This window comes from Rhinoraja longicauda, chromosome 44 (genome assembly GCF_053455715.1).
Source record: "Rhinoraja longicauda isolate Sanriku21f chromosome 44, sRhiLon1.1, whole genome shotgun sequence".
NCBI lineage: Eukaryota > Metazoa > Chordata > Chondrichthyes > Rajiformes > Arhynchobatidae > Rhinoraja > Rhinoraja longicauda.
In genome coordinates this window covers 3,291,102-3,317,101 of record NC_135996.1, presented here as the reverse complement: position 1 = coordinate 3,317,101, position 26,000 = coordinate 3,291,102, and the positions used below count along the sequence as shown (strand labels likewise).

The 26,000-nt window shown below is 47.1% G+C and overlaps 1 protein-coding gene across 1 annotated transcript; it reads left to right on the top strand.

Annotated features, from left to right (window-relative positions):
• Nucleotides 1-2,097: 2,097 nt before the first annotated feature.
• On the top strand, nucleotides 2,098-9,492 carry LOC144612289 (uncharacterized). Its single transcript, XM_078431858.1, has 3 exons — nucleotides 2,098-3,062; nucleotides 3,383-3,557; nucleotides 7,493-9,492. The coding sequence occupies exon 3, from the start codon at nucleotides 8,682-8,684 to the stop codon at nucleotides 9,396-9,398; it is 717 nt and encodes a 238-aa protein (XP_078287984.1). The 5' UTR covers nucleotides 2,098-3,062; nucleotides 3,383-3,557; nucleotides 7,493-8,681; the 3' UTR covers nucleotides 9,399-9,492.
• The last annotated feature ends 16,508 nt before the right edge of the window (nucleotides 9,493-26,000 follow it).

Genomic DNA, 26,000 nt, shown 5'->3' with positions numbered 1-26,000 from the left:
AATAATAATACTAATAATAATAGTAATAATAGTAATAATAATACTAATAAAAATAGTAACAATAGTAATAATAATACTAATAATAATAGTAATAATAATACTAATAATAATAGTAAGGAGGAGCCAGCGCTGCCCTTGGAGCTGCGGCTTGCCTGCAGTCCGTTTGTCTTTTGTGCTTTTTGTTGTTTTTGTCTTAATTGTAGTTTAAATACGATGTAGTGTTTGCGGATGTGTGTTATGTGGGGGGGGGGTGGGAACTGTAAAAGTGTCTCTCACGAACGGAGACCCGACCTTTGTTTTCTGTGTCATGTCTCCGTTCCCGCTGCGGCCTACCACCGGCCATGCACCTGGAGCTGGCGGCCTTCGGATGATGCGGAAGCGGCTGCGACTCGTCTCCGGAGGCTCCGGCGTGGGCCGCCTGGACTTAGGAAGCCCGCAGGCCCCTGGGTGGGGGCCGACATCGGGAGCTCCGGCAGCAGCAGCGACAGCGTCTTCGCCCGCCCCGAATCGCGGGGCTTGGGTCGGCCCGCCGCGGACCTTTCACCGTCCGGCACGGCCTGGAATAGGCCGTGGAACTTTCACCGTCCGGCGGGGGCTTCAATGTCGCGAGCCCCGACCGCCCCAACGTGGCAACTCCTACAGCCTGACCGCGGGAGAAGACGGCAGGGGAAGAGAAAAGACATTCTGGCCTTCCATCACAGTGAGGAGGGACGGGAGGAGACTCACTGTGATGGATGTTTCTTTTGTTTGGTGTTTTGTGTGTGTTATTGCATATTTTTATTGCTTATTTTTATTGGTCTTATTGTTGAACTGCGGGTAATTTTTCATTTCACTGCACATTTATATGTATGTGACAAATAAATTTGACTATTGACTATAAATTGACTATTGACTAATAATACTAATAATAATAGTGATAATACTAATAATAATAGTAATAATAATAGTAATAATAGTAATAATAATACTAATCCCAGTAACTTGCATTGTTGACAGTAATAAAAGTATTTACCGTTACATTCAGTTGTCATTCCTTGATGTGAAAGTGGTGGGGGGTGTTGCGTGTCGTCTCTCCCTCCCCATTGGTCCAGTGACCCGTCAGTCGGGTCAAAGTCCTGCCCACCGGCCGCACTCCGCCCAATCATCGGCCGCGGACCCGCCCCAGGTCCTTCCCTATTGGCCGACTATCCCGTCACTCAGATACTAATCCCGCCCACCGGCATCACTCCGCCAATTCAGCGGCCGCGCTTCCGCCAGAAATCCCGGCCCCTCGCGATCACTCCCTTCTTCATTAGTTGAGTGACCCGTCCAATCAGCGGCCGCAGACCCGCCCTAGATCCTTTCCTATTGGCGAAGCTTCCTATCACTCGCGGAGCAGTTCTGCCCTCCGGCCGCGGATCCGCCACGGATCCTCCCCTATTGGCTGAATGACCTGTCACTCGAGTCAATGTCCCGCCCAGCCGTCACGACCCGTTCAGTCAGCGACCGCGGACCCGCCCCAGCTCCATCGCTATTGGCCAAGTAAACCGTCACTCAGCCACCAATCCCGCCCACCTCGCATTACTCCGTCTAATCAGCAGCCGCGGACCCGCCCCGGGACATTTCCTTTTATTCACAAAATGCTGGAGTAACTCAGCAGGTCAGGCAGCATCTCGGGAGAGAAGGAATGGGTGACGTTTCGGGTCGAGACCCTTCTTCAGACTGATGTCGGGGGGGCGGGACAAAGGAAGGATATAATCGATTTATTCACAAAATGCTGGAGATCGATTTATTCACAAAATGCCGGGACATTGTCACTCGGGTCATTGTCCCGCCCACCGGTAACGGTCACCGTCCATTCAGCCGCCGCGGACCCGCCCCCAGCTCCATCCCTATTGGCCGAGTTACCCGTCACTCCCAGTACAGTCCCGCCAAGCGGGCCTTATTTCTCCCAATCAGCGGCCACGGACCAACACGGGATCCTTCCTCCTTGGCCGAGTGACCCGTCACTCATCTACAAATCCCGCCCACCTGGCTTCACTCCGCCTAATCAGCGGACGCGGACCCGCCTCAGATCCTTCTCTATTGGCGGAACCTCCTATCACTCGGGGAACCAGTCCCGCCCACCCCGCAGTGGGTGCAGGGACTTGCCAACGGCGAGAGGGCTCTGCACGTGTCGCTGACAGACAGCCAGGTGTGGGTCTGTTGTCCCAGCACATCTGCCTGACCCCGCTGTGACCTTTAGGCGGGCCACTGATGTCCACTGATGTCAATCGGCGTCCATTTTGAAAGCCGACAGCCGTCGCTACATAGAAACATAGAAACATAGGTGCAGGAGGAGGCCATTCGGCCCTTCGAGCCTGTACGCACCGCCATTCGATATGATCATGGCTGATCATCCAACTCAGTATCCCGTACCTGCCTTCTCTCCATACCCCCTGATCCCTTTAGCCACAAGGGCCACATCTAACTCCCTCTTAAATATAGCCAACGAACTGGCCTCAACTACCTTCTGTGGCAGAGAATTCCACAGATTCACCACTCTGTGTGAAAAAAAACGTTCACATCTCGGTCCTAAAAGACTTCCCCCTTATCCTTAAACTGTGACCCCCTTGTTCTGGACTTCCCCAACATCGGGAACAATCTTCCTGCATCTAGTCTGTCCAACCCCCTAAGAATTAAGTAAGTTTCTATAAGATCCCCCCTCAATCTTCTAAATTCCAGCGAGTACAAGCCGAGTCTATCCAGTCTTTCTTCATATGAAAGTCCTGCCATCCCAGGAATCAATCTGGTGAACCTTCTCTGTACTCCCTCTATGGCAAGAAGGTCTTTCCTCAGATTAGGAGACCAAAACTGTATGCAATACTACAGGTGTGGTCTCACCAATGCCCTGTACAACTGCAGCAGAACCTCCCTGCCCCTATTCTCAAATCCCCTCGCTATGAATGCCAACATACCATTCGCTTTCTTCACTGCCTGCTGCACCTGCATGCCTACTTTCAATGACTGGTGTACCACGACACCCAGGTCTCGTTGCATCTCCCCTTTTCCTAATCGGCCACCATTCAGATAATAAAGCCCGGGTAAGTTTTTGCCGCGTGTTTTTTTGAGTATATGAATCTTATCTGATTTTAATTGATGCTTATTTAGACGTGCATATTAATTGTCTTTAAGAATATAACCATAATTTTTCTGGCAGTCTAGCGGAAAAAATGATATTTGATGCGAAAACAAAAGTATTTGCGCGGGACTGCATTTTGGCGGCATCCTGGGAGCAACCAGGGGGGCTGAGGTGGGTGGGGGGAGAGGGCGGAGGTGAGGGGGTTAGGTGGGGGTAGAGGGTTTATATCGCATTGCGTTGCTTCGCTGGGTGACGTGGGCTTGCCGTGCTCCGTTCCTGCAGGCGGCACGGCGGTCGCGGAGCCCTTCTCGCGGCGGAAGTGTTGCTCGCAGCACGGCGGTCCCGCGGCCGAGGTGATCGACCTGACACTGGACAGCTCGTCGGACGAGGAGGAGCCCCCCGTGAAGAGGCACTGCCACGTGGTGACGTCCACGCACCTGGCCTCCGTCAACAAGCAGTGAGTTTGTCTGCCGTCGCCGCGGTCCTGCCCTGCCCCACCCTCGCCGCGGTCCCGCCTCGCGCCCGCCGCCCCCGCACCGCGACGGACACGAGCAGGATCACGCCGTTCCGACGGCGATCAGCCTGCGTTTGGAAACATAGAAACATAGAAAATAGGTGCAAGAGTAGGCCATTCGGCCCTTCGAGCCTCCCTGCCCCAGCAACCAAGTCAAGTCAAGTCAAGTTTATTGGTCACATACATATGTATATAATTATGATATGATATGACTTGGATGAAGGGATTAAAAGTATTATTAGCAAATTTGCAGATGATACAAAGCTGGGTGGCAGTGTGAACTGTGAGGAAGATGCTATGAGGTTGCAGGGTGACTTGGACAGGTTGTGTGAGTGGGTGGATGCATGGCCGATGCAGTTTAATGTGGATAAGTGTGAGGTTATCCACATTGGTGGTAACAATAGGAAGGCAGAGTATTATCTGAATGATGTCAAGTTAGGAAAAGGGGACGTACAATGAGATCTGGGTGTCCTAGTGCATCAGTCACTGAAAGGAAGCATGCAGGTACAGCAGGCAGTGAAGAAAGCCAATGGAATGTTGGCCTTCATAACAAGAGGAGTTGAGTATAGGAGCAAAGAGGTCCTTCTGCAGTTGTACAGGGCCCTAGTGAGACCGCACCTGGAGTACTGTGTGCAGTTTTGGTCTCCAAATTTGAGGAAGGATATTCTTGCTATTGAGGGCGTGCAGCGTAGGTTTACTAGGTTAATTCTCGGAATGGCGGGACTGTCGTACGTTGAAAGACTGGAGCAACTGGGCTTGTATACACTGGAATTTAGAAGGATGAGAGGGGATCTTATCGAAACATATAAGATTATTAAGGGGTTGGACACGTTAGAGGCAGGAAACATGTTCCCAATGTTGGGGGAGTCCAGAACCAGGGCCCACAGTTTAAGAATAAGGGATCGGCCATTTAGAACGGAGATGCGGAAAAACCTTTCCAGTCAGAGAGTTGTGAATCTGTGGAATTCTCTGCCTCAGAAGGCAGTGGAGGCCAATTCTCTGAATGCATTCAAGAGAGAGCTAGATAGAGCTCTTAAGGATAGCAGAGTCAGGGGGTATGGGGAGAAGGCAGGAACGGGGTACTGATTAAGAATGATCAGCCATGATCACATTGAATGGCGGTGCTGGCTCAAAGGGCCGAATGGCCTCCTCCTGCACCTATTGTCTATTGATACTGGGACATGGAAAAGTGACATAGATACCCCTAAATTATTTGTTGCGAAAACCAATGCAAACACATTTATTTACAAGTTTGACAACTGTCTGACTCTATCAAAAAGAAAGAAGATAGTTCCACAACCGCAAGTAGTCTTTTCAAGTAATGTAAAATTTACCACACAAGTGTTAACGTATGTAAGATGGTAAGATGGCAATAATCACGTACGTAACGAGGACACCAAAATGTGGCATGCAATGGTGTGTGTAAAATTCAATTCATAATATGGAAGAATGAATTTATGTAATATAAAATTGAGTTGTCTACTGATAAACCTTCTTAATATTACAGTGCAGGAGTGGCAAGAACTTACTATTGCTTGTCTTTGGATTGTATTCCTGGTCATATTGAACTACCTGCTACATCACATAGAGGTATAGATTGGCCACGAGGGTAAAACAGGGCATCGGCACGCTTATTTACCGCTGTTGCATTGTTTGCCCAATGTATAACCTGGCGCAAACATTGCCGCGGCAGTAACTAAGCGTGCCGAAGCCCTGCCGATGATAGCCAGATTTAGATTTTTTTAGATTTAGATTTTTAGAATTAGAGATACAGCGCGGAAACAGGCCCTTCGGCCCACCGAGTCCGCGCCGTCCAGTGATTCCCGCACATTAACACTATCCTACACACACTAGGGACAATTTTTACATTTACCCAGTCAATTAACCTACATACCTGTACGTCTTTGGAGTGTGGGAGGAAACCGAAGATCTCGGAGAAAACCCACGCAGGTCACGGGGAGAGCGTACAAACTCCGTACAGACGGCGCCCGTAGTCAGGATCGAACCTGAGTCTCCGGCGCTGCATTCGCTGTAAGGCAGCAACTCTACCGCCGCGCCACCGTGACGCCAAGATCTACTGACAAATACATTTAAACAAGAATTTCATGTGACTTTGGTCATATACCCGATACCTCACGTACAAATATTACTTAATTGTTACACTACTTATTTTACGAATTAAAGTGGATGAGTGCAAACACCCGACAAGCGATCTAGAATCACGTTAGGTATGTACAACACCAAAATCAATATGTGGGGCTACATGTCGAACGAAACATCAAAATTCATCCTAGCGTATCCCCCAAAATACATGTAAAATACAAACAAAATCTTACCTTTCAATACGCCGACAGGATTGTGACCGATGGGCTGCGTAAATGCTTCAAGATTCTGGGCACTCACATTTCGGAGGAGATGCGGGAAGATTGTTCCCAATGTTGGGGAAGTCCAGAACAAGGGGTCACTGTTTAAGGATAAGGGGGAAGTCTTTTAGGACCGAGATGAGAAAGTATTTTTTCACACAGAGAGTGGTGAATCTGTGGAATTCTCTGCCACAGAAGGTAGTTGAGGCCAGTTCATTGGCTATATTTAAGAGGGAGTTAGATGTGGCCCTTGTGGCTAAAGGGATGAGGGGGTATGGAGAGAAGGCAGGTACGGGATACTGAGTTGGATGATCAGCCATGATCATATTGAATGGCGGTGCAGGCTCGAAGGGCCGAATGGCCTACTCCTGCACCTATTTTCTATGTTTCTATGTTTCTCTGATTGCCAACGGCATCTTACGTACGTAACTCTCAGGACATGGTGAGTTACGTACTTGAGCATAGTGTAAGAAAATAACTGCGTTTGCTGGTACAAATCGAAGGTATTTATTCACAAAATGCTGGAGTAACTCAGCAGGTCAGGGCAGCATCTCAGGAGAGAAGGAATGGGTGATGTTTTGGGTTGAGACCCTTCTTCAGACGTACATGAGCATGATATTTTTTGCTCTCCCACATGAATATGTGCAACTACTTTCTCCAAGCAAAGTCGGGTTTGGAAAGGCATATCAAACGTCCTAAAAAATATTTGGTCTAGACAAATGTAGGCCATTACGATAGGTATATATTTTCACATAAATTATGATGTGTAAAAAATGTCACATTTTCGTGTCCAATTATGGGTAAACATCAAATACAAATTTGAATTTTACAACAGTTGAAGAAAGCCTGGAACCATAAGTTTATATTATGTATTACATGCCTATATGAAGTACCACACACAAGTAAAACTTTCCCCTCATGTAAACAGAATACACTTTTGCATACAAATAAAAATAACTTTTTCAAACGGCACGGTGGCGCAGCGGTAGAGTTGCCGCCTTACAGCGAATGCAGCGCCGGAGACTCAGGTTCGATTCCGACTACGGGCGCCGTCTGTACGGAGTTTGTACGTTCTCCCCGTAATCTGCGTGGGTTTTCTCCGAGATCTTCGGTTTCCTCCCACACTCCAAAGACGTACAGGTTTGTAGGTTAATTGACTGGGTAAATGTAAAAATTGTCCCTAGTGTGTGTAGGATAGTGTTAGTGTGCGGGGATCGCTGGGCGGCGAGGATACGGTGGGCCGAAGGGCCAGTTTCCGCGCTGTATCTCAAAATCTAAAACAATGAAAAAATCTCTCCAGTATCATATTTTTATACACATACAAGATGTGCAGTGAAATGAAAGTGGCAATGCCTGTGGATTGTGCTAAAACTACAAAACAGAATAGAATTTATTTATTTTTTAACACAAAAATAAATTAATACAGTAAATTAAATGAGTCCCTGGTGATATGAGAGTTAACAGTCCTGATGGCCTGTGGGAAGAAACTCCGTCTCATCCTCTCTGTTTTCACAGCGTGACAGCGGAGGCGTTTCCCTGACCGTAGCAGCTGGAACAGTTGCAGGCGGACTCCCGTAGGCAGACAGAGCTCCAGTACTAGCGGCTCGTCACTACACCGAACGACTGAAAGATGACAGACTACATTAGTGAACACTGCAGCAAGGTTGGCATTACTCTGACCACTTTACAATCAGACGAGCCTCTTCTACTTCAGGAACCTTCACAGTCTATTTCTAAAGGAATTGCTATTGAAATCTTAGATAAAGGTGACTCTCGGGCAACTGTTTTTAAATGGATGCAAAAGATTTTCAGCAATAATGGCAAATGGACAGATCCGTTACCTGGTAGTAAATGCCCTGCATTTGTGATTTTACATGTCCCTTTTTATTGTCAGTCTCTTACTGCCCTCATCTCACAGCCTTTGTACCATTGGTGTTTTCTCCCTATAGTCACGTTAAACACTGACCAGATCTCATCTGCAACTGATCCACATGGTGACGCTGGTCTTGCCCTATCAGAGATATTCCCCCATGTGCCATCCATTACTTCGATCTTCTCTACGGCTTGAAACATTTGATATTGTCTCTTTTCTACACTTGATGGAGGGTTTTTGAACAAAGCTTTGCTTCTCTCTCCACTAGCGCTGCCTCACCTGATGAATGTTTGCAGCATTTTCAGTTTAACACTGAAATGATAACCAATGGAATTTAATAAGGGAAAACGCGTGAGGTGGGATTATTTATGTCCAGCAGCACCATTGTCGACACAGACTTTTAACGTACAGATCAATGGATTATCGCAAGATCTCAGTTCCCAAACAAACTGCAGCTGTTGCAAATCTGATTCTTTTAAAAAAAGAACACATCAAATAAGCAGCAGTTCCAAATATTCAGCGTTTATTTCAAACTTGCTGTTCCTTTGGTTGCTTTTGAAACACTTTGTGATGTTCATTATAACTTCAGTAACCCGATCTTTCCTTTTGAGTTCAGTCTCTATGGTTTCGCATCATCTGCTCATTGTGACCATTGACCCACCGAAAGGATAGCAGTTGTTGCACTGCTTTTGATCTGCGGTTTTCACCACGGTGACCATTGTCGACGTGGAACTTCATCACAATGGAATTGTTCCCCAACCAATAAATAGCAGCAACCGCTGAAGATCCTTCACTCAGACACAGCTCCGTCTCCTCTGAGTGTCACTGAAGATGTTTTCCTCGTGGTTCAATTACATAATGAACGGATTCAGAAATCCTCAGGACTGCGGACCAGGTGACCGCTGTGAAGGTGAAGGAACCGCACACGATGACAACGAGGAAGACAAACCGGGTGCAAGTAACGGCCAGCACAACACCACTCCAGCAGCAGTAATCCGCGATTTGGAGAGTGGGGGAATCGCTGCTGGTGGAGACGAGGTAAAACTGCCTCAGGAGGTGGCAGGACCATCTAAGGCAATGGCAGAGGGTCAGCCTGACAAAGGCTCTCTGTCATTTGGTGTCCACTATCCTGTTGCAGAACTGAGGTGGATGAGAGAAGGGAAAGAACATTCTGCCGAGGCAATACTGCAGCCTGGTAAGCAAGGCGACAGCGAGGAGCAACTGGCAGGGACTATGCCCGACACAGACACAACAACTGTCGGGGAGAGCAGCGTCGAGAGCGCTCCGCTTCCAAGGCCGGTAGATGACAGCTCCATCACCCTTGAATATCCAAAGAGGAAACCTGCCATCTTCCACCGCCCCACTCCAAAACGGACAGTCGTGCTTAAAGAGACTGTAAGACAAAGTATCCGGTTGCAATCCATTGCCATTGGTTTTAGCACCTGGAGACCCGGCTCCATCACTTCGATCTATAAGCACGAGAGAAGCTGGGGAATGGAGAAGCTGAGAATACAAAAAACTTTCAGTTTAGCTGCAAATATGTATTAGTTGGGTTTTTTTTTGGATTAGTAATAATAATACTAATAACAATAGTAATAATAGTAATAATAATACTACTAATAATAATAATAAGAACAATAATACTAATAATAATAGTAATAATAGCAAGAATAATACTACTAATAATAGTAATAATAATAATGCTAATAATAATACTAATAATAGTAATAACAGTAATAATACTAATAATAATAATACTAATAATAGTAACAATAATACTAATAATAATAGTAATAATAGCAATAATAATACTACTAATAATAGTAATAATAATAATACTAATAATAATAATACTAATAATAGTAATAACAGTAATAATACTAATAATAATAATACTAATAATAGTAACAATAATACTACTACTAATAATAATACTAATAATAATACTACTAATAATAGTAATAATAATACTAATACTAGTAACTTGTAACAATGTTGACAGTAATAAAAATATTTACCGTTACATTCAGTTGTCATTCCTTGATGGGTGAGGTGGTGTTGCTTGTCGTCTCTCCCTCCCCATTGGTCCAGTGCCCCGTCACTCGGGTCAAAGTCCAGCCCACCGGTCGAACTCCGCCCAATCAGCGGCCGTGGCCCCGTCAGAAAGCCCGCCCCTCGCGGTCACTCCCTTCCCCATTGGCTGAGTGACCCGTCCATTCAGCGGCCGCGGACCCGCCATAGATCCTTCACTATTGGCCAAGTGACTCGTCACTCGAGTCAATATCCCGCCCACCGGTCACTCGTCGTCCAATCAACGGCTGCGGATTCGCCCCAGATCCTTTCCTATTGGCGAATCTTCCTATCACTCGCGGAGCAGTCCCGCCCACCAGCATCGGACCCGCCCCGGTTCCTCCCCTATTGGCTGAATGACCCGTCACTCGGGACAATGTCCCGCCCACCGGGCACGCCCCGTCAGCGGCCGCGGACCCGCCCCAGCTACATCGCTATTGGCCAATTAACCCGTCACTCAGCCGCAAATCCCACCCACCTCGCATCACGTCTAACCAGCGACCGCGGACACACCCATGGGTCCTTCCCCATTGGCCAAGAAACCCGTCACTCGGGTCATTGTCCCGCCCACCGGTAACGGTCACCGTCGATTCAGCGGCCGCGGACCCGCCCCCTGCTCCACCTCTATTGGCTGAGTAACTCGTCACTCGGGTCAATATCCCGCCTACCTGTCACATTCAACGGGCATTCAGATCCTTCTCCATTGACCGAGTCACTCGTCGCTCAGCCGCCAATCCCGGACACCTCGCATCACTCCGTCCATTCAGCGGCCGCGGCCCCGCATCCTTCCCCATTGGCTGAGTGACCCGTCACTCGCGGACCAGTCCCGCCCACGAGCCTCACTCATTCCAATCAGCGGCCGATGACCCGCCCTAGCCCCATCTCTATTGGCTGAGTGACCCGTCACTCGCGTCATTGTCCCGCCCACCTGCCACGCTCCGTTCGATCAGCGGCCGCGGAACCGCCCCACCTCTGAAGAAGGGTCTCGACCCGAAACGTCACCCATTCCTTCTCTCCGGAGATGCTGCCTGACCTGCTGAGTTACTCCAGCATTTTGTGAATAAATCGCCCCACCTCCATCGTTGGCCAAGTAACCCGTCACTCGCAGTACAGTCCGGCCCACAAATCACGCCTCATCCAATCAGCGGCCGTGGACCCGCCCCAGATCCTTCCCCATTGGCCAATATAACCGTCACTCAGCCGCCAATCCGGCCACTTCGCATCACTCCGCCCAATCAGCTGCCGCGGACCCGATCCACCTCCATCTTTATTGGCCAATTAACCCGTCACTCAGCTCCCAGTCCCGCCCACGAGCCTCACTCATTCCAATCAGCGGCCGCTGCCCGCCCCAGCCCCGCCTCTATTGGCTGAGTGACCCGTGATCTGAGGTGGGGGGGAGAGGGGGGGAGAGGGGAGGAGAGGGGGGGAGAGGGGGGGAGAGGGGGGGAGAGGGGGGGAGAGGGGGGGAGCTGTCATGGGGAAAGGAGGGGAGAGGGAGGAGCGGAGTGGAGAGGGTCTCGAGGAAGGGAAGATATGGTACAGTTGGGGAAGATACAGAGGAGGCGGAGGATATGGTCCAGTAGGGGAAGATACAGAGGAGGGGGAGGGAGAGGATATGGTACAGTAGAGAAAGATACAGAGGGGGAGGATATGGTACAGTAGGGGAAGATACAGAGGAGGGGGGAGGATATGGTACAGTGGGAGAAAATACAGAGGAGGGGAGGTGAGGATATGATACAGTAGTGAAGATACAGAGGAGGGGGAGGGGAGGATATGGTACTGTAGGGGAAGATACAGGAGGGGGGATATGGTACTGTAGGGGAAGATACAGAGGAAGGGGGGAGAGAAGGAGATAAAGGAGGGGGAAATGATGGAGAAATGATGGAGAAGGGGGAAAGGGACCGGAGGAGGGGGAAGAGGAGGGGTAGAGAGTGAAGGGAAAGATATAGAGTGCAGAATATAGTCCTCGGCATTGTAAGGAATGTGGGGAACAGAGAGTGGAGGGCAAGGGGAGGATATAGGGAGGAGGAAGAGGAGAAGGAGGGGGGATGTGGGGAGAGGGGGGGGTGAGGAGCAGATACGGGGAGAAGGTGGGGGGGGGAGGCATCAGGTGGGCGTGCGGTCCCCCGGGGGAGGGCACGTGTGGCCACTCGGCCCGTCATTAACGTGCTGTTCTGTGGGCCGCAGGGGCGGTTGAGGATGGGAGGCCGCGGCCGGGCCCAGATGACCTTCAGCGTGGAGGTGGTGGGCATCGGGAGGGGAGAGGTTCTCCCCCACCCACCCTGCAACCCCCTCCCCTCTACCCGGTAAGTATGCCAGGGGAGCGGGCTAGTACGCCGTCCATTCTCCCCCCCACCCCCCCCCCCCTCCTCTGTAATCATGTGTAAGAAGGAACTGCAGGTGCATTAACACATTAATAACTTGGATGAAGGGATTAAAAGTACCATTAGCAAATTTGCAGATGATACAAAGCTGGGTGGCAGTGTGAACTGTGAGGTTGCAGGGTGACTTGGACAGGTTATGTGAGTGGGCGGATGCATGGCAGATGCAGTTTAATGTGGATAAGTGTGAGGTTATCCACTTTGGTGGTAAGAATAGGAAGGCAGATTATTATCTGAATGGTGCCAAGTTAGGAAAAGGGGACGTACAACGAGATCTGGGTGTCCTAGTGCATCAGTCACTGAAAGGAAGCATGCAGGTACAGCAGGCAGTGAAGAAAGCCAATGGAATGTTGGCCTTCATAACAAGAGGTGTTGAGTATAGGAGCAAAGAGGTCCTTCTGCAGTTGTACAGGGCCCTAGTGAGACCGCACCTGGAGTACTGTGTGCAGTTTTGGTCTCCAAATTTGAGGAAGGGTATTCTTGCTATTGAGGGCGTGCAGCGTAGGTTTACTAGGTTAATTCCCAGAATGGCGGGACTGTCATATGTTAAAAGACTGGAGCGACTAGGCTTGTATACACTGGAATTTAGAAGGATGAGAGGGGATCTTATTGAAACATATAAGATTATTAAGGGGTTGGACACATTAGAGGCAGGAAACATGCTCCCAATGTTGGGGGAGTCCAGAACCAGCGGCCACAGTTTAAGAATAAGGGGTAGGCCATTTAGAATGGAGATGAGGAAAAACGTTTTCAGTCAGAGAGTTGTGAATCTGTGGAATTCTCTGCCTCAGAAGGCAGTGGAGGCCAGTTCTCTGAATGCATTCAAGAGAGAGCTAGATAGAGCTCTTAAGGATAGCGGAGTCAGGGGGTACGGGGAGAAGGCAGGAACGGGGTACTGATTGAGAATGATCAGCCATGATCACATTGAATGGCGGTGCTGGCTCAAAGGGCCGAATGGCCTACTCCTGCACCTATTGTCTATTGAGCCATATATCATGGAATAATACCACTTCCTTCCAGAGACATGGTAAATCAAAGTCGTAGCAAATATGGCACGGTGGCGCAGCGGTAGAGTTGCTGCCTTACAGCGAATGCAGCGCCTGAGACTCAGGTTCGATCCCGACTACGGGCGCCGTCTGTATGGAGTTTGTACGTTCTCCCCGTGACCTGCGTGGGTTTTCTCCGAGATCTTCGGTTTCCTGCCACACTCCAAAGACGTGCAGGTATGTAGGTTAATTGACTGGGTTAATGTAAAAATTGTCCCTAGTGTGTGTAGGATAATGTTAATGAGCGGGGATCGCTGGGCGGCGCGGACTCGGTGGGCCGAAGGGCCTGTTTCCGCGCTGTATCTCTAAATCTAAAAAGAAGACCAATTTCCATGACAACACGCATTGACAAAATTGTGATTCCGCATGTACTATAAGACATGTACACTGTGTACATGTTGCATGTATAATATTGTGCTCTGTAATGTGTGTGAAAGAAGGACAAAGACAATTAACTACTAAATGCCATCTATTTAATGAAACAAACTCTACAACACAAACAAAAATGCCGGGAAGCCATCTCGTTTATCCCAAATGCGTAGGTTTTAGATTTAGTTTCAATTTGTACTTCCCCGAAATGCCTTCGCTTTTTACATGTTCCATCGTATATTATCGTTGTATCATCTTCTGTTGACGACATTCTACCGCTGCACCATAGAGAGCATCCTAACACATGGCATCCCTGTGTGGTACCTCAGCTGCACGGAGGCAGAGAGGAAAGCTCTTCTGCTGTGCCTTCTTTACTGTGGTGATGGTGTTGGTAGACCAGGTGAGATCCTCTGCGATGTGCGTACCCAGGAACCTGAAAGCTGGTACCCTTTCCACGCAGACCCCATTGATGTAGAGTGGGTCGTAATCTCCACTGGTTTTTCTAAAGTCAATTATAAGTTCCTTTGTTTTGGAGGAGTTCAGGACCAGATTGTTCACTGAACACCATGCTGCCAGCCTTTGGATTTCATCCCTATAGGCTGTCTCATCTCCTTCTGAGATAAGTCCAACCACAGTCGTGTCATCCGCGAACTTGATGATGGTGTTGGTGGGATGGGTGGGGGCCCAGTCGTGTGTGTAGAGGGAGTAAAGGATGGGATCCTCAGGAAAACCAACCTGCAGGAGAAGCTCATGTTGTCCTTCTATCGCTGCTCCATCGAGAGTGTGCTGGCATACTGTATAACCACATGGTATGCCAGCTGCTCAGAAAAGGACAGGAAGGCCCTTCAGAGGGTCATCACGACGGCCCAGAAAATCATCGGCTGCTCACTGCCCTCCCTGGAGCACCTGTTCAGCCTGCGCTGCCTCAGTAGAGCAGGCAAAATAATAAAAGATCCATCCCACCCCGGCCACCGTCTGTTTGTTCATCTGCCCTCTGGTCGACGTTTCAGGTCAATCAAATCCCGAACAAACAGACTTAAGAACAGTTTTTACCCCAGGGCCATACGAGAACTGAACACTACCTGTGCACTAGGCAACACCGTTAAAAAATCTTGTACTTAATTTAATTGTATTTATGTATTTATTTGTTTTTGCATTTATTGCATATATGTTTGTACGCACCGTCAGGATTGGCTGTTTTTTAATTTCGTTGTACTCGTTGCAATGACAATAAATGAATATTATTATTATTATATAGAGCTCAGAGGACCATCGGGACACAGTTACCAGCCTTGGAGGGCATCTACAACACACGATGCCTCAGAAAAGCCACCAGCATCCACAAAAGACTCTTCACACCCCTGCAACAGTCCGTTCGAACTCCTTCCATCGGGCAGACGATACAAGGCCTTCTACGCCCGCACCTCCAGACTCAGGAACAGCTTCATTCCCAGGGCCATAGCTGCTATGAACCGGTCCTGCTGAGCCGGATGGTCACATCGCACAGTGAACTGGCACAGATCTACTTGCACTTTATTCTGTTTTAAAACTGTTCTAATTTGTTTCGTTGGGTTGTTTAAATTAGTAATTAATACTGACTCGCTAATTAAATTATTGCATTGTATGGGAGGCGCATTCTCAATCTCGTTGTACCCCTGTACAACGACAATAAAGATATATTGTATTGTATTGTATTGTATTGTTAACACAATAGGTCAGGCAGCATCTCGGGAGAGAAGGAATGGGCGACGTTTGTCCCACCGCCTGACATCAGTCTGAGGTGGGGTCTCGACCCGAAACGCCGCCCATTCCTTCTCTCCTCAGATGCTGCCTGACCTGCTGAGTTACTCCAGCATTTTGTGAATAAATACCTTCGATTTGTACCAGCATCTGCAGTTATTTTCTTACACTATCCTCATGTATGTAACTCATCGTGTCCTGAGAGTTACGTACGTAAGATGACGTTGGCAATCAGTAAAAAAGAATATATATCAGAGCGATATTCATTTGTTTCTACGATGCCCAAGACAAGATAAAAAAACACGTGTTCCACAATTCTTAACTCGGCATATTTTAAAGCAAAGGAGACATACTGTGCCTACTTTGTTCTCTGTGTCCAAATCGTTACGTGCATAAGCAGGCTTCGTTCACCTACTGTTTTCATGCCTGGTGGAACCGTCAACTTATAAAAACAATGACATTGCTGTCTGGAACGAAACCGCGGGGAAGTGTAGTGTATCAATTTTCTGCTGATGGTGCTGGAGCCTGATGTCCCTTCGTGTCTTCCGAACGTCTGCTGGTTACGTACAGGAGACGTTCAATTGTCCAGCGTTATCTTCCTAATTACAATACAATACAATATAATATATCTTTATTGTCATTGTACAGGGGTACAACGAGATTGGGAATGCGCCTCCCATACGATGCAATCAATTAATTAGCTAGTCAGTATTAATTTAAAGAACCCAATGAAACAAATTAGAACAGTTTTAAAACAGAATAAAGTGCAAGTAAGTCTGTGCTGGTTCACTGTGCGATGTGACCATCTGGCTCAGCAGGACCGGTTCATAGCAGCTATGGCCCTGGGGATGAAGCTGTTCCTGAGTCTGGAGGTGCGGGCGTAGAAGGCCTTGTATCGTCTGCCCGACGGTAGAAGTTCGAACAGACTGTTGCAGGGGTGTGAGGAGTCTTTGTGGATGCAGGTGGCTTTTCTGAGGCATCGTGTGTTGTAGATGCCCTCCAAGGCCAGTAGCTGTGTTCCGATGGTCCTCTGAGATCTATGGACTACCCGCTGAACATAGGAAATAGGTGCAGGAGTAGGCCATTCGGCCCTTCGAGTCTGCACCGCCATTCAATATGATCATGGCTGATCATCCAACTCAGTATCCCGTACCTGCCTTCTCTCCATACCCCCTGATCCCTTTAGCCACAAGGGCCACATCTAACTCCCTCTTAAATATAGCCAATGAACTGGCCTCAACTACCTTCTGTGGCAGAGAATTCCACAGATTCACCACTCTCTGTGTGAAAAAAAACTTTCTCATCTTGGTCCTAAAAGACTTCCCCCTTATCCTTAAACTGTGACCCCTTGTTCTGGACTTCCCCAACATCGGGAACAATCTTCCTGCATCCAGCCTGTCCAACCCCTTAAGAATTTTGTAAGTTTCTATAAGATCCCCCCTCAATCTTCTAAATTCCAGCGAGTACAAACCGAGTCTATCCAGTCTTTCTTCATATGAAAGTCCTGCCATCCCAGGAATCAATCTGGTGAACCTTCTCTGTACTCCCTCTATGGCCAAAACTGTACGCAATACTCCAGGTGTGGTCTCACCAATGCCCTGTACAACTGCAGCAGAACCTCCCTGCTCCTATACTCAAATCCCCTCGCTATGAATGCCAACATACCATTCGCTTTCTTCACTGCCTGCTGCACCTGCATGCCTACCTTCAATTATTGGTGTACCACGACACCCAGGTCTCGTTGCATCTCCCCTTCTCCTAATCGGCCACCATTCAGGTAATAGTCTGCTTTCCTGTTTTTGCCACCAAAGTGGATAACCTCACATTTATCCACATTATACTGCATCTGCCATGCCTTTGCCCACTCACCTAACCTATCCAAGTCACGTTGCAGCCTCCTAGCATCCTCCTCACAGCTAACACTGCCCTCCAGCTTCGTGTCATCCGCAAACTTGGAGATGTTGCATTCAATTCCCTCATCCAAATCATTAATATATATTGTAAATAGCTGGGGTCCCAGCACTGAGCCTTGCGGTACCCCACTAGTCACTGCCTGTCATTCCGAAAAGGACCCGTTTATTCCTACTCTTTGCTTCCTGTCTGCCAGCCAGTTCTCTATCCACATCAATACTGAACCCACAATACTGTGTGCTTTAAGTTTGCATACTAATCTCTTATGTGGGACCTTGTCGAAAGCCTTCTGGAAGTTCAGATATGACACATCCACTGGTTCTCCCTTATCCACTCTACTAGTTACATCCTCGAAAAATTCTATAAGATTCGTCAGACATGATTTAATTTTCATAAATCCATGCTGACTTTGTCCAATGATTTCACCACTTTCCAAATGTGCTGCTATCCCATCTTTAATAACTGAATCTAGCATTTTCCCCACTACCGATGTTAGACTAACTGGTCTATAATTCCCCGTTTTCTCTCTCCCTCCCTTTTTGAAAAGTGGGGTTACATTAGCTACCCTCCAATCCTCAGGAACTACTCCAGAATCCAGAGTTTTGAAAAATTATCACTAATGCATCCACTATTTCTGGGGCTACCTCCTTAAGAACTCTGGGATGCAGCCTATCGCAGCGGTAGAGTTGCTGCTTTACAGCGAATGCAGCGCCGGAGACTCAGGTTCGATCCTGACTGCGGGTGCTGCACTGTAAGGAGTTTGTACGTTCTCCCCCTGACCTGCGTGGGTTTTCTCCGAGATCTTCGGTTTCCTCCCACACTCCAAAGACGTACAGGTATGTAGGTTAATTGGCTGGGTAAATGTAAAAAAAAAAATTGTCCCTAGTGGGTGTAGGATAGTGTTAATGTACGGGGATCGCTGGGCGGCACGGACTTGGAGGGCCGAAAAGGCCTGTTTCCGGCTGTATATATATGATATGATATGATATGATATCTGGCCCTGGGGATTTATCGGCCTTTAATCCATTCAATTTACCTCACACCACTTCCCGACTAACCTGGATTTCATTCAGTTCCTCCTTCTCAATTGACCCCCGGTCCCCTGCTATTTCCGGCAGATTATTTATGTCTTCCTTAGTGAAGACAGAACCAAACTAGTTATTCAATTGGTCTGCCATGTCCTTGTTCCCCATGATCAATTCACCTGTTTCTGACTGCAAGGGACCTACATTTGTTTTAACTAATCTTTTTCTCTTCACATATCTATAAAAGCTTTTGCAGTCAGTTTTTAATGTTCCCTGCCAGTTTTCTTTCATAATCTATTTTCCCTTTCCTAATTAAGCCCTTTGTCCTCCTCTGCTGGACACTGAATTTGTCCCAGTCCTCTGGTAGGATGCTTTTTCTTGCTAATTTGTACACTTCATCTTTTGTTTTGATACTATCCCTAATCTCCCTTGTTAGCCACGGATGCACTACCTTCCCTGATTTATTCTTTTGCCAAACTGGGATGAACAATTGTTGTAGTTCATCCATGCGGTCTTTAAATGCCTTCCATTGCATATCCACCGTCAACCCTTTAAGAATCAATTGCCAGTCTATCTTGGCTAATTCACGTCTCATGCCCTCAAAGTTACCTCTCCTTAAGTTCAGAACCGTTGTTTCTGAATTAACTAAGTCACTCTCCATCCTAATGAAGAACTCAACCATATTATGGTCACTCTTGCCCAAGGGGCCAGGCACATCAAGACTGCTAACTAACCCTTCCTCATTACTCACTACCCAGTCTAGAATAGCCTGCTCTCTCGTTGGTTCCTCTACATGTTGGCTTAGAAAACTATCCCGTATACATTCCAAGAAATCCACTTCCTCAGCACCTCTGCCAATTTGATTCACCCAATCCATATGTAGATTGAAGTCACCCATTATAACTGTTTTACCTTTGTTGCACGCATTTCTAATTTCCTGTTTGATGCCATCCCCAACTCTACTATTACTGTTAGGTGGCCTATACACAACTCCCACTATCGTTTTCTGCCCCTTAGTGTTTCGCAGCTCTACCCATATCGATTCCACATCCTCCAAGCTAATGTCCTTCCTTTCTATTGTGTTATTGGACCATGTTAGGTCCTCCGAAATGTGAGTGCCCAGAAACTTGAAGCATTTACGCAGCCCATCGGTCACAATCCTGTCGGCGTATTGAAAGGTAAGATTTTGTTTGTATTTTACATGTATTTTGGGGGTTACACTAGGATGAATTTTGATGTTTCGTTCGACATGTGGCCCCACATATTGATTTTGGTGTTGTACATACCTAACATGATTCTAGATCGCTTGACGTGTCGGGTGTTTGCACTCATCCACTTTAATTCGTAAAATAAGTAGTGTAACAATTAAGTAATATTTGTACGAGAGGTATCGGGTGTATGACCAAAGTCACATTAAATTCTTGTTTAAATGTATTTGTCAGTAGATCTAGGGATCTAGGACGGCACGGTGGCGCAGCGGTAGAGTTGCTGCCTTACAGCGAATGCAGCGCCGGAGACTCAGCTTCGATCCTGACTACCGGCGCCGTCTGTACGGAGTTTGCACGTTCTCCCCATGGCCTGCGTGGGTTTTCTCCGAGATCTTCGGTTTCCTCCCACACTCCAAAGACGATCAGGTTTGTAGGTTAATTGGCTGGGTAAATGTAAAAATTGTCCCTAGTGTGTGTAGGATAGTGTTAATGTGTGGGGATCGCTGGGCGGCACGGACCCGGTGGGCCGAAGGGCCTGTTTCCGCGCTGTATCTCTAAATGTAAAAATCTAAATCTAAAAAAATCTAAAACTGGCTATCATCGGCAGGGCTTCGGCACGCTTAGTTACTGCCGCGGCAATGTTTGCGCCAGGTTATACATTGGGCAAACAATGCACAGCGGTAAATAAGCGTGCCGATGCCCTGTTTTACCCTCGTGGTCAATCTATACCTCTGTGTGATGTAGCAGGTAGTTCAATATGAGCAGTAATACAATCCAAAGACAAGCAATAGTAAGCTCTTGCCACTCCTGCACTGTAATATTAAGAAGGTTAATCAGTAGACAACTCCATTTTATATTACATAAATTCATTCTTCCATATTATGAATCGAATTTTACACACACCATTGTATGCCACATATTGGTGTCCTCGTTACGTACGTGATATTGCCATCAAACAAACTGTTATCCTTAAACTGGAAAGTATTACTATTTAAAAAGCCAACAATTGAGCGGAGAAAATTGCTCTAAAGTGAATATTAAATGGTTATTTGATGTACTGCATTCAGAAATGGAACTAAACTTAATCTTTCCTTGCATAGATAATGTACGTAATGGTGTCCTCTAATCAATCTAGTATTACAACAATACAATACAATACAATACAATATATCTTTATTGTCATTGTACCCAGGGGTACAACGAGATTGGGAATGCGCCTCCCATACGATGCACTAATTTAGGTAATTTAGACAGCAGCAACCCAACGAAACGAACAGTTGTAACAGTTTTGGACAGGGTAAAGTGCAAGTTGATCTATGCGTTGTGGCCATCCGGCTCAGCAGGACCGGTTCATAGCAGCTATGGCCCTGGGGATGAAGCTGTTCCTGAGTCTGGAGGTGCGGGCATAGAAGGCCTTGTATCGTCTGCCCGATGGAAGGAGTTCGAACAGACTGTTGCAGGGGTGTGAAGAGTCTTTGTGGATGCTGGTGGCTTTTCTGAGGCATCGTGTGTTGTTACACAGCCATAATTAGGTTAGAAGTTTACTGTCGAATTTGATTGTGGACCTCCACGGATAGGATGTATAACTACACTTTAATGAATTAGAGAAAAGAAGTTCTACCTTTGCAATCAAATGCCATTGAGACATACATTAACACTTGTGTGGTAACTATTAAATTACCTGAAAAGACTACTTGTGATAGAGTTAGACGTTTGTCAAACTTGTAAATAAATGTGTTTGCATTGATTTGAGCAACAATTAATTTTGGGGTGTCTATGTCACGTTTCCATGTCCTAGTATCAACAGACAATAAACAATAGGTGTAGGAGGAGGCCATTCGGCCCCTCGAGCCAGCACCGTCATTCAATGTGATCATGGCTAATCATTCTCAATCCGTACCCCGTTCCTGCCTTCTCCCCATACCCCCTGACTCCGCTATCCTTAAGAGCTCTATCTAGCTCTCTCTTGAATGCATTCAGAGAACTGGCCTCCACTGCCTTCTGAGGCAGAGAATTCCACAGATTCACAACTCTCTGACTGAAATTTTTTTTCCTCATCTTCGTTCTAAATGGCTTACCCCTTATTCTTAAACTGTGGCCGCTGGTTCTGGACTCCCCCAACATTGGGAACATGTTTCCTGCCTCTAACGTGTCCAACCCCTTAATAATCTTATATGTTTCAATAAGATCCCCTCTTATCCTTCTAAATTCCAGTGGATACAAGGCCAGTCGCTCCAGTCTTTCAACATATGACAGTCCCGCCATTCCGGGAATTAACCTGGTGAACCTGCGCTTCAACCTAGCAAGAATATCCTTCCTCAAATTTGGAAACCAAAACTGCACACAGTACTCCAGGTGCGGTCTCACTAGGGCCCTGTACAACTGCAGAAGGACCTCTTTGCTCCTATACTCAACTCCTCTTGTTATGAAGGCCAACATTTCATTGGCTTTCTTCACTGCCTGCTGTACCTGGATGTTTCCTTTCAGTGACTGATGCACTAGGACACCCAGATCTCGTTGCATGTCCCCTTTTCCCAACTTGACACCATTCAGATAATAATCTGCCTTCCTATTCTTACCACCAAAGTGGATAACCTCACACTTATCCACATTAAACTGCATCTGCCATGCATCTGCCCACTCACACAACCTGTCCAAGTCACCCTGCAACCTCATAGCATCTTCCTCACAGTTCACACTGCCACCCAGTTTTGTGTCATCTGCAAATTTGCTAATGGTACTATTAATCCCTTCATCCAAGTCATATCATATCATATTTATATACATATGTATGTGACAAATAAACTTGACTTGACTTGGTTGCTGGGGGCAGCTCCCAGGATGCCGCCAAAATGCTGTCCCTCACAAATTCAGTTTTGTTTTCGCATCAAATATCATTTTTTCCGCTAGACTGCCAGAAAAATTATGGTTATATTCTTAAAGACAATTAATATGCACGTCTAAATAAGCGTAAATTAAAATCAGATAAGATTCATATACTCAAACAAACACGCGCCAAAAACTTCCCGGGCTTTATTATCTGAATGGTGGCCGATTAGGAAAAGGGGAGATGCAACGAGACCTGGGTGTCGTGGTACACCAGTCATTGAAAGTAGGCATGCAGGTGCAGCAGGCAGTGAAGAAAGCAAATGGTATGTTGGCATTCATAACGAGGGGATTTGAGTATAGGAGCAGGGAGGTTCTGCTGCAGTTGTACAGGGCATTGGTGAGACCACACCTGGAGTATTGAGTACAGTTTTGGTCTCCTAATCTGAGGAAAGACATTCTTGCCATAGAGGGAGTACAGAGAAGGTTCACCAGATTGATTCCTGGGATGGCAGGACTTTCATATGAAGAAAGACTGGATAGACTCGGCTTGTACTCGCTGGAATTTAGAAGATTGAGGGGGGATCTTATAGAAACTTACAAAATTCTTAAGGGGTTGGACAGGCTGGATGCAGGAAGATTGTTCCCGATGTTGGGGAAGTCCAGAACAAGGGGGTCACAGTTTAAGGATAAGGGGGAAGTCTTTTAGGACTGAGATGAGAACGTTGGTGAATCTGTGGAATTCTCTGCCACAGAAGGTAGTTGAGGCCAGTTCATTGGCTATATTTAAGAGGGAGTTAGATGTGGCCCTTGTGGCTAAAGGGATCAGGGGGTATGGAGAGAAGGCAGGTACGGGATACTGAGTTGGATGATCATCCATGATCACATTGAATGGTGGTGCGTACAGGCTCGAAGGGCCGAATGGCCTAATCCTGCACCTATTTTCTATGTTTCTATGTAGCGGCTTTCAAAATGGACGCCGATAGACATCAGTGGCCCGCCAAAAGGTCACAGCGGGGTCAGGCAGATGTTCTGGGACAACAGATCCACACCTGGCTGTCTGTCAGCGACACGCGCAGCGCCCTCTGGCAGTCTGGCAAGTCCCTGCACCCACTGAGGCCGGTGGGCGGGACTGGTCCGCGAGTGACGGGTTGCTTGGCCAATGGGGATGGATCTGGGTGCGGGTTCGCGGCCGCTGATTGGGAGGACAGGGCGGGACTATACTACGAGGGACTCAGCCAATAGGGAAGGATCTTGGGCGTGTCTGCGGCCGCTGATTAGACGGAGTGATGCCAGGTGGGTGGGATTGGTAGCCGAATGACGGGTCAGTCGACCAATAGAGATGGAGCTCGACCGGGTTCGCGGCCGCTGAATGGACGGCGCCTGATCGGAGGGCGGGACATTGACCTGCGTGACAGATCAGTCGGCCAATGGAGAAGGGAGGAGCTGGGGCGGTACCGCGGCCGTTGATTGTTCACTCTGAGGCGTGTGGGCGGGACTTTGATTCGAGTGACGGGTCGCTAGACCAATGGGAAGGGAGTGAGCTGGAGGGGCTGGTTTTTCCCCTAAAAACTGCAACTGTTGTAAATTGATTCTTTTTAAAAAAAGAAATAAGCAGCAGTTCCAAATATTCATCGTTTATTTCAAACTTGCTGTTTCTTTGGTTGCTTTTGAAACACTTTGTGATTTTCATTATAACTTCAGTAACCCGATCTTTTCTTTTGAGTTCAGTCTCTATGGTTTTGCATCATCTGCTCATTGTGACCATTGACCACCGAAAGGATGGCAGTTGTTGCACTGCTTTTGTTCTGAGGTTTTCACCACGGTGACCATTGTCGAGGTGGAACTTCATCACAATGGAATTGTTCCCCAACCAATAAATAACAGCAACCGCTGAAGATCCTTCACTCAGACACAGCTCCGTCTCCTCTGAGTGTCACTGAAGATGTTTTCCTCGTGGTTCAATTACATAATGAACGGATTCAGAAATCCTCAGGACTGCGGACCAGGTGACCGCTGTGAAGGTGAAGGAACCGCACACGATGACAACGAGGAAGACAAACCGGGTGCAAGTAACGGCCAGCACAACACCACTCCAGCAGCAGTAATCCGCGATTTGGAGAGTGGAGGAATCGCTGCCGGTGGAGACGAGGTAAAACTGCCTCAGGAGGTGGCAGGACCATCTAAGGCAATGGCAGAGGGTCAGCCTGACAAAGGCTCTCTGTCATTTGGTGTCCACTATCCTGTTGCAGAACTGAGGTGGATGAGAGAAGGGAAAGAACATTCTGCCGAGGCAATACTGCAGCCTGGTAAGCAAGGCGACAGCGAGGAGCAACTGGCAGGGACTATGCCCGACACAGACACAACAACTGTCGGGGAGAGCAGTGTCGAGAGCGCTCCGCTTCCAAGGCCGGTAGATGACAGCTCCATCACCCTTGAATATCCAAAGAGGAAACCTGCCATCTTCCACCGCCCCACTCCAAAACGGACAGTCGTGCTTAAAGAGACTGGAAGACAAAGTATCCGGTTGCAATCCATTGCCATTGGTTTTAGCACCTGGAGACCCGGCTCCATCACTTCGATCTATAAGCACGAGAGAAGCTGGGGAATGGAGAAGCTGAGAATACAAAAAACTTTCAGTTTAGCTGCAAATATGTATTAGTTGGTTTTTTTTTTGGATTAGTAATAATAATACTAATAACAATAGTAATAATAGTAATAATAATACTACTAATAATAATAATAGTAACAATAATACTAATAATAATAGTAATAATAGCAATAATAATACTACTAATAATAGTAATAATAATAATGCTAATAATAATAATACTAATAATAGTAATAACAGTAATAATACTAATAATAATAATACTAATAATAGTAACAATAATACTAATAATAATAGTAATAATAGCAATAATAATACTACTGATAATAGTAATAATAATAATACTAATAATAATAATACTAATAATAGTAATAACAGTAATAATACTAATAATAATAATACTAATAATAGTAACAATAATACTACTAATAATAATAATACTAATAATAATACTACTAATAATAGTAATAATAATACTAATACTAGTAACTTGTAACAATGTTGACAGTAATAAAAATATTTACCGTTACATTCAGTTGTCATTCCTTGATGGGTGAGGTGGTGTTGCTTGTCGTCTCTCCCTCCCCATTGGTCCAGTGTCCCGTCACTCGGGTCAAAGTCCAGCCCACCGGCCGAACTCCGCCCAATCAGCGGCCGTGGCCCCGTCAGAAAGCCCGCCCCTCGCGGTCACTCCCTTCCCCATTGGCTGAGTGACCCGTCCATTCAGCGGCCGCGGACCCGCCATAGATCCTTCACTATTGGCCAAGTGACTCGTCACTCGAGTCAATATCCCGCCCACCGGTCACTCGTCGTCCAATCAACGGCTGCGGACCCGCCCCAGATCCATTCCTATTGGCGAATCTTCCTATCACTCGCGGAGCAGTCCCGCCCACCGGCATCGGACCCGCCCCGGTTCCTCCCCTATTGGCTGAATGACCCGTCACTCGGGACAATGTCCCGCCC

Bases quoted from the DNA above. Each gene is read 5' to 3' on its own strand.
- LOC144612289 (XM_078431858.1), top strand. From the start codon at position 8,682: ATGTTTTCCTCGTGGTTCAATTACATAATGAACGGATTCAGAAATCCT.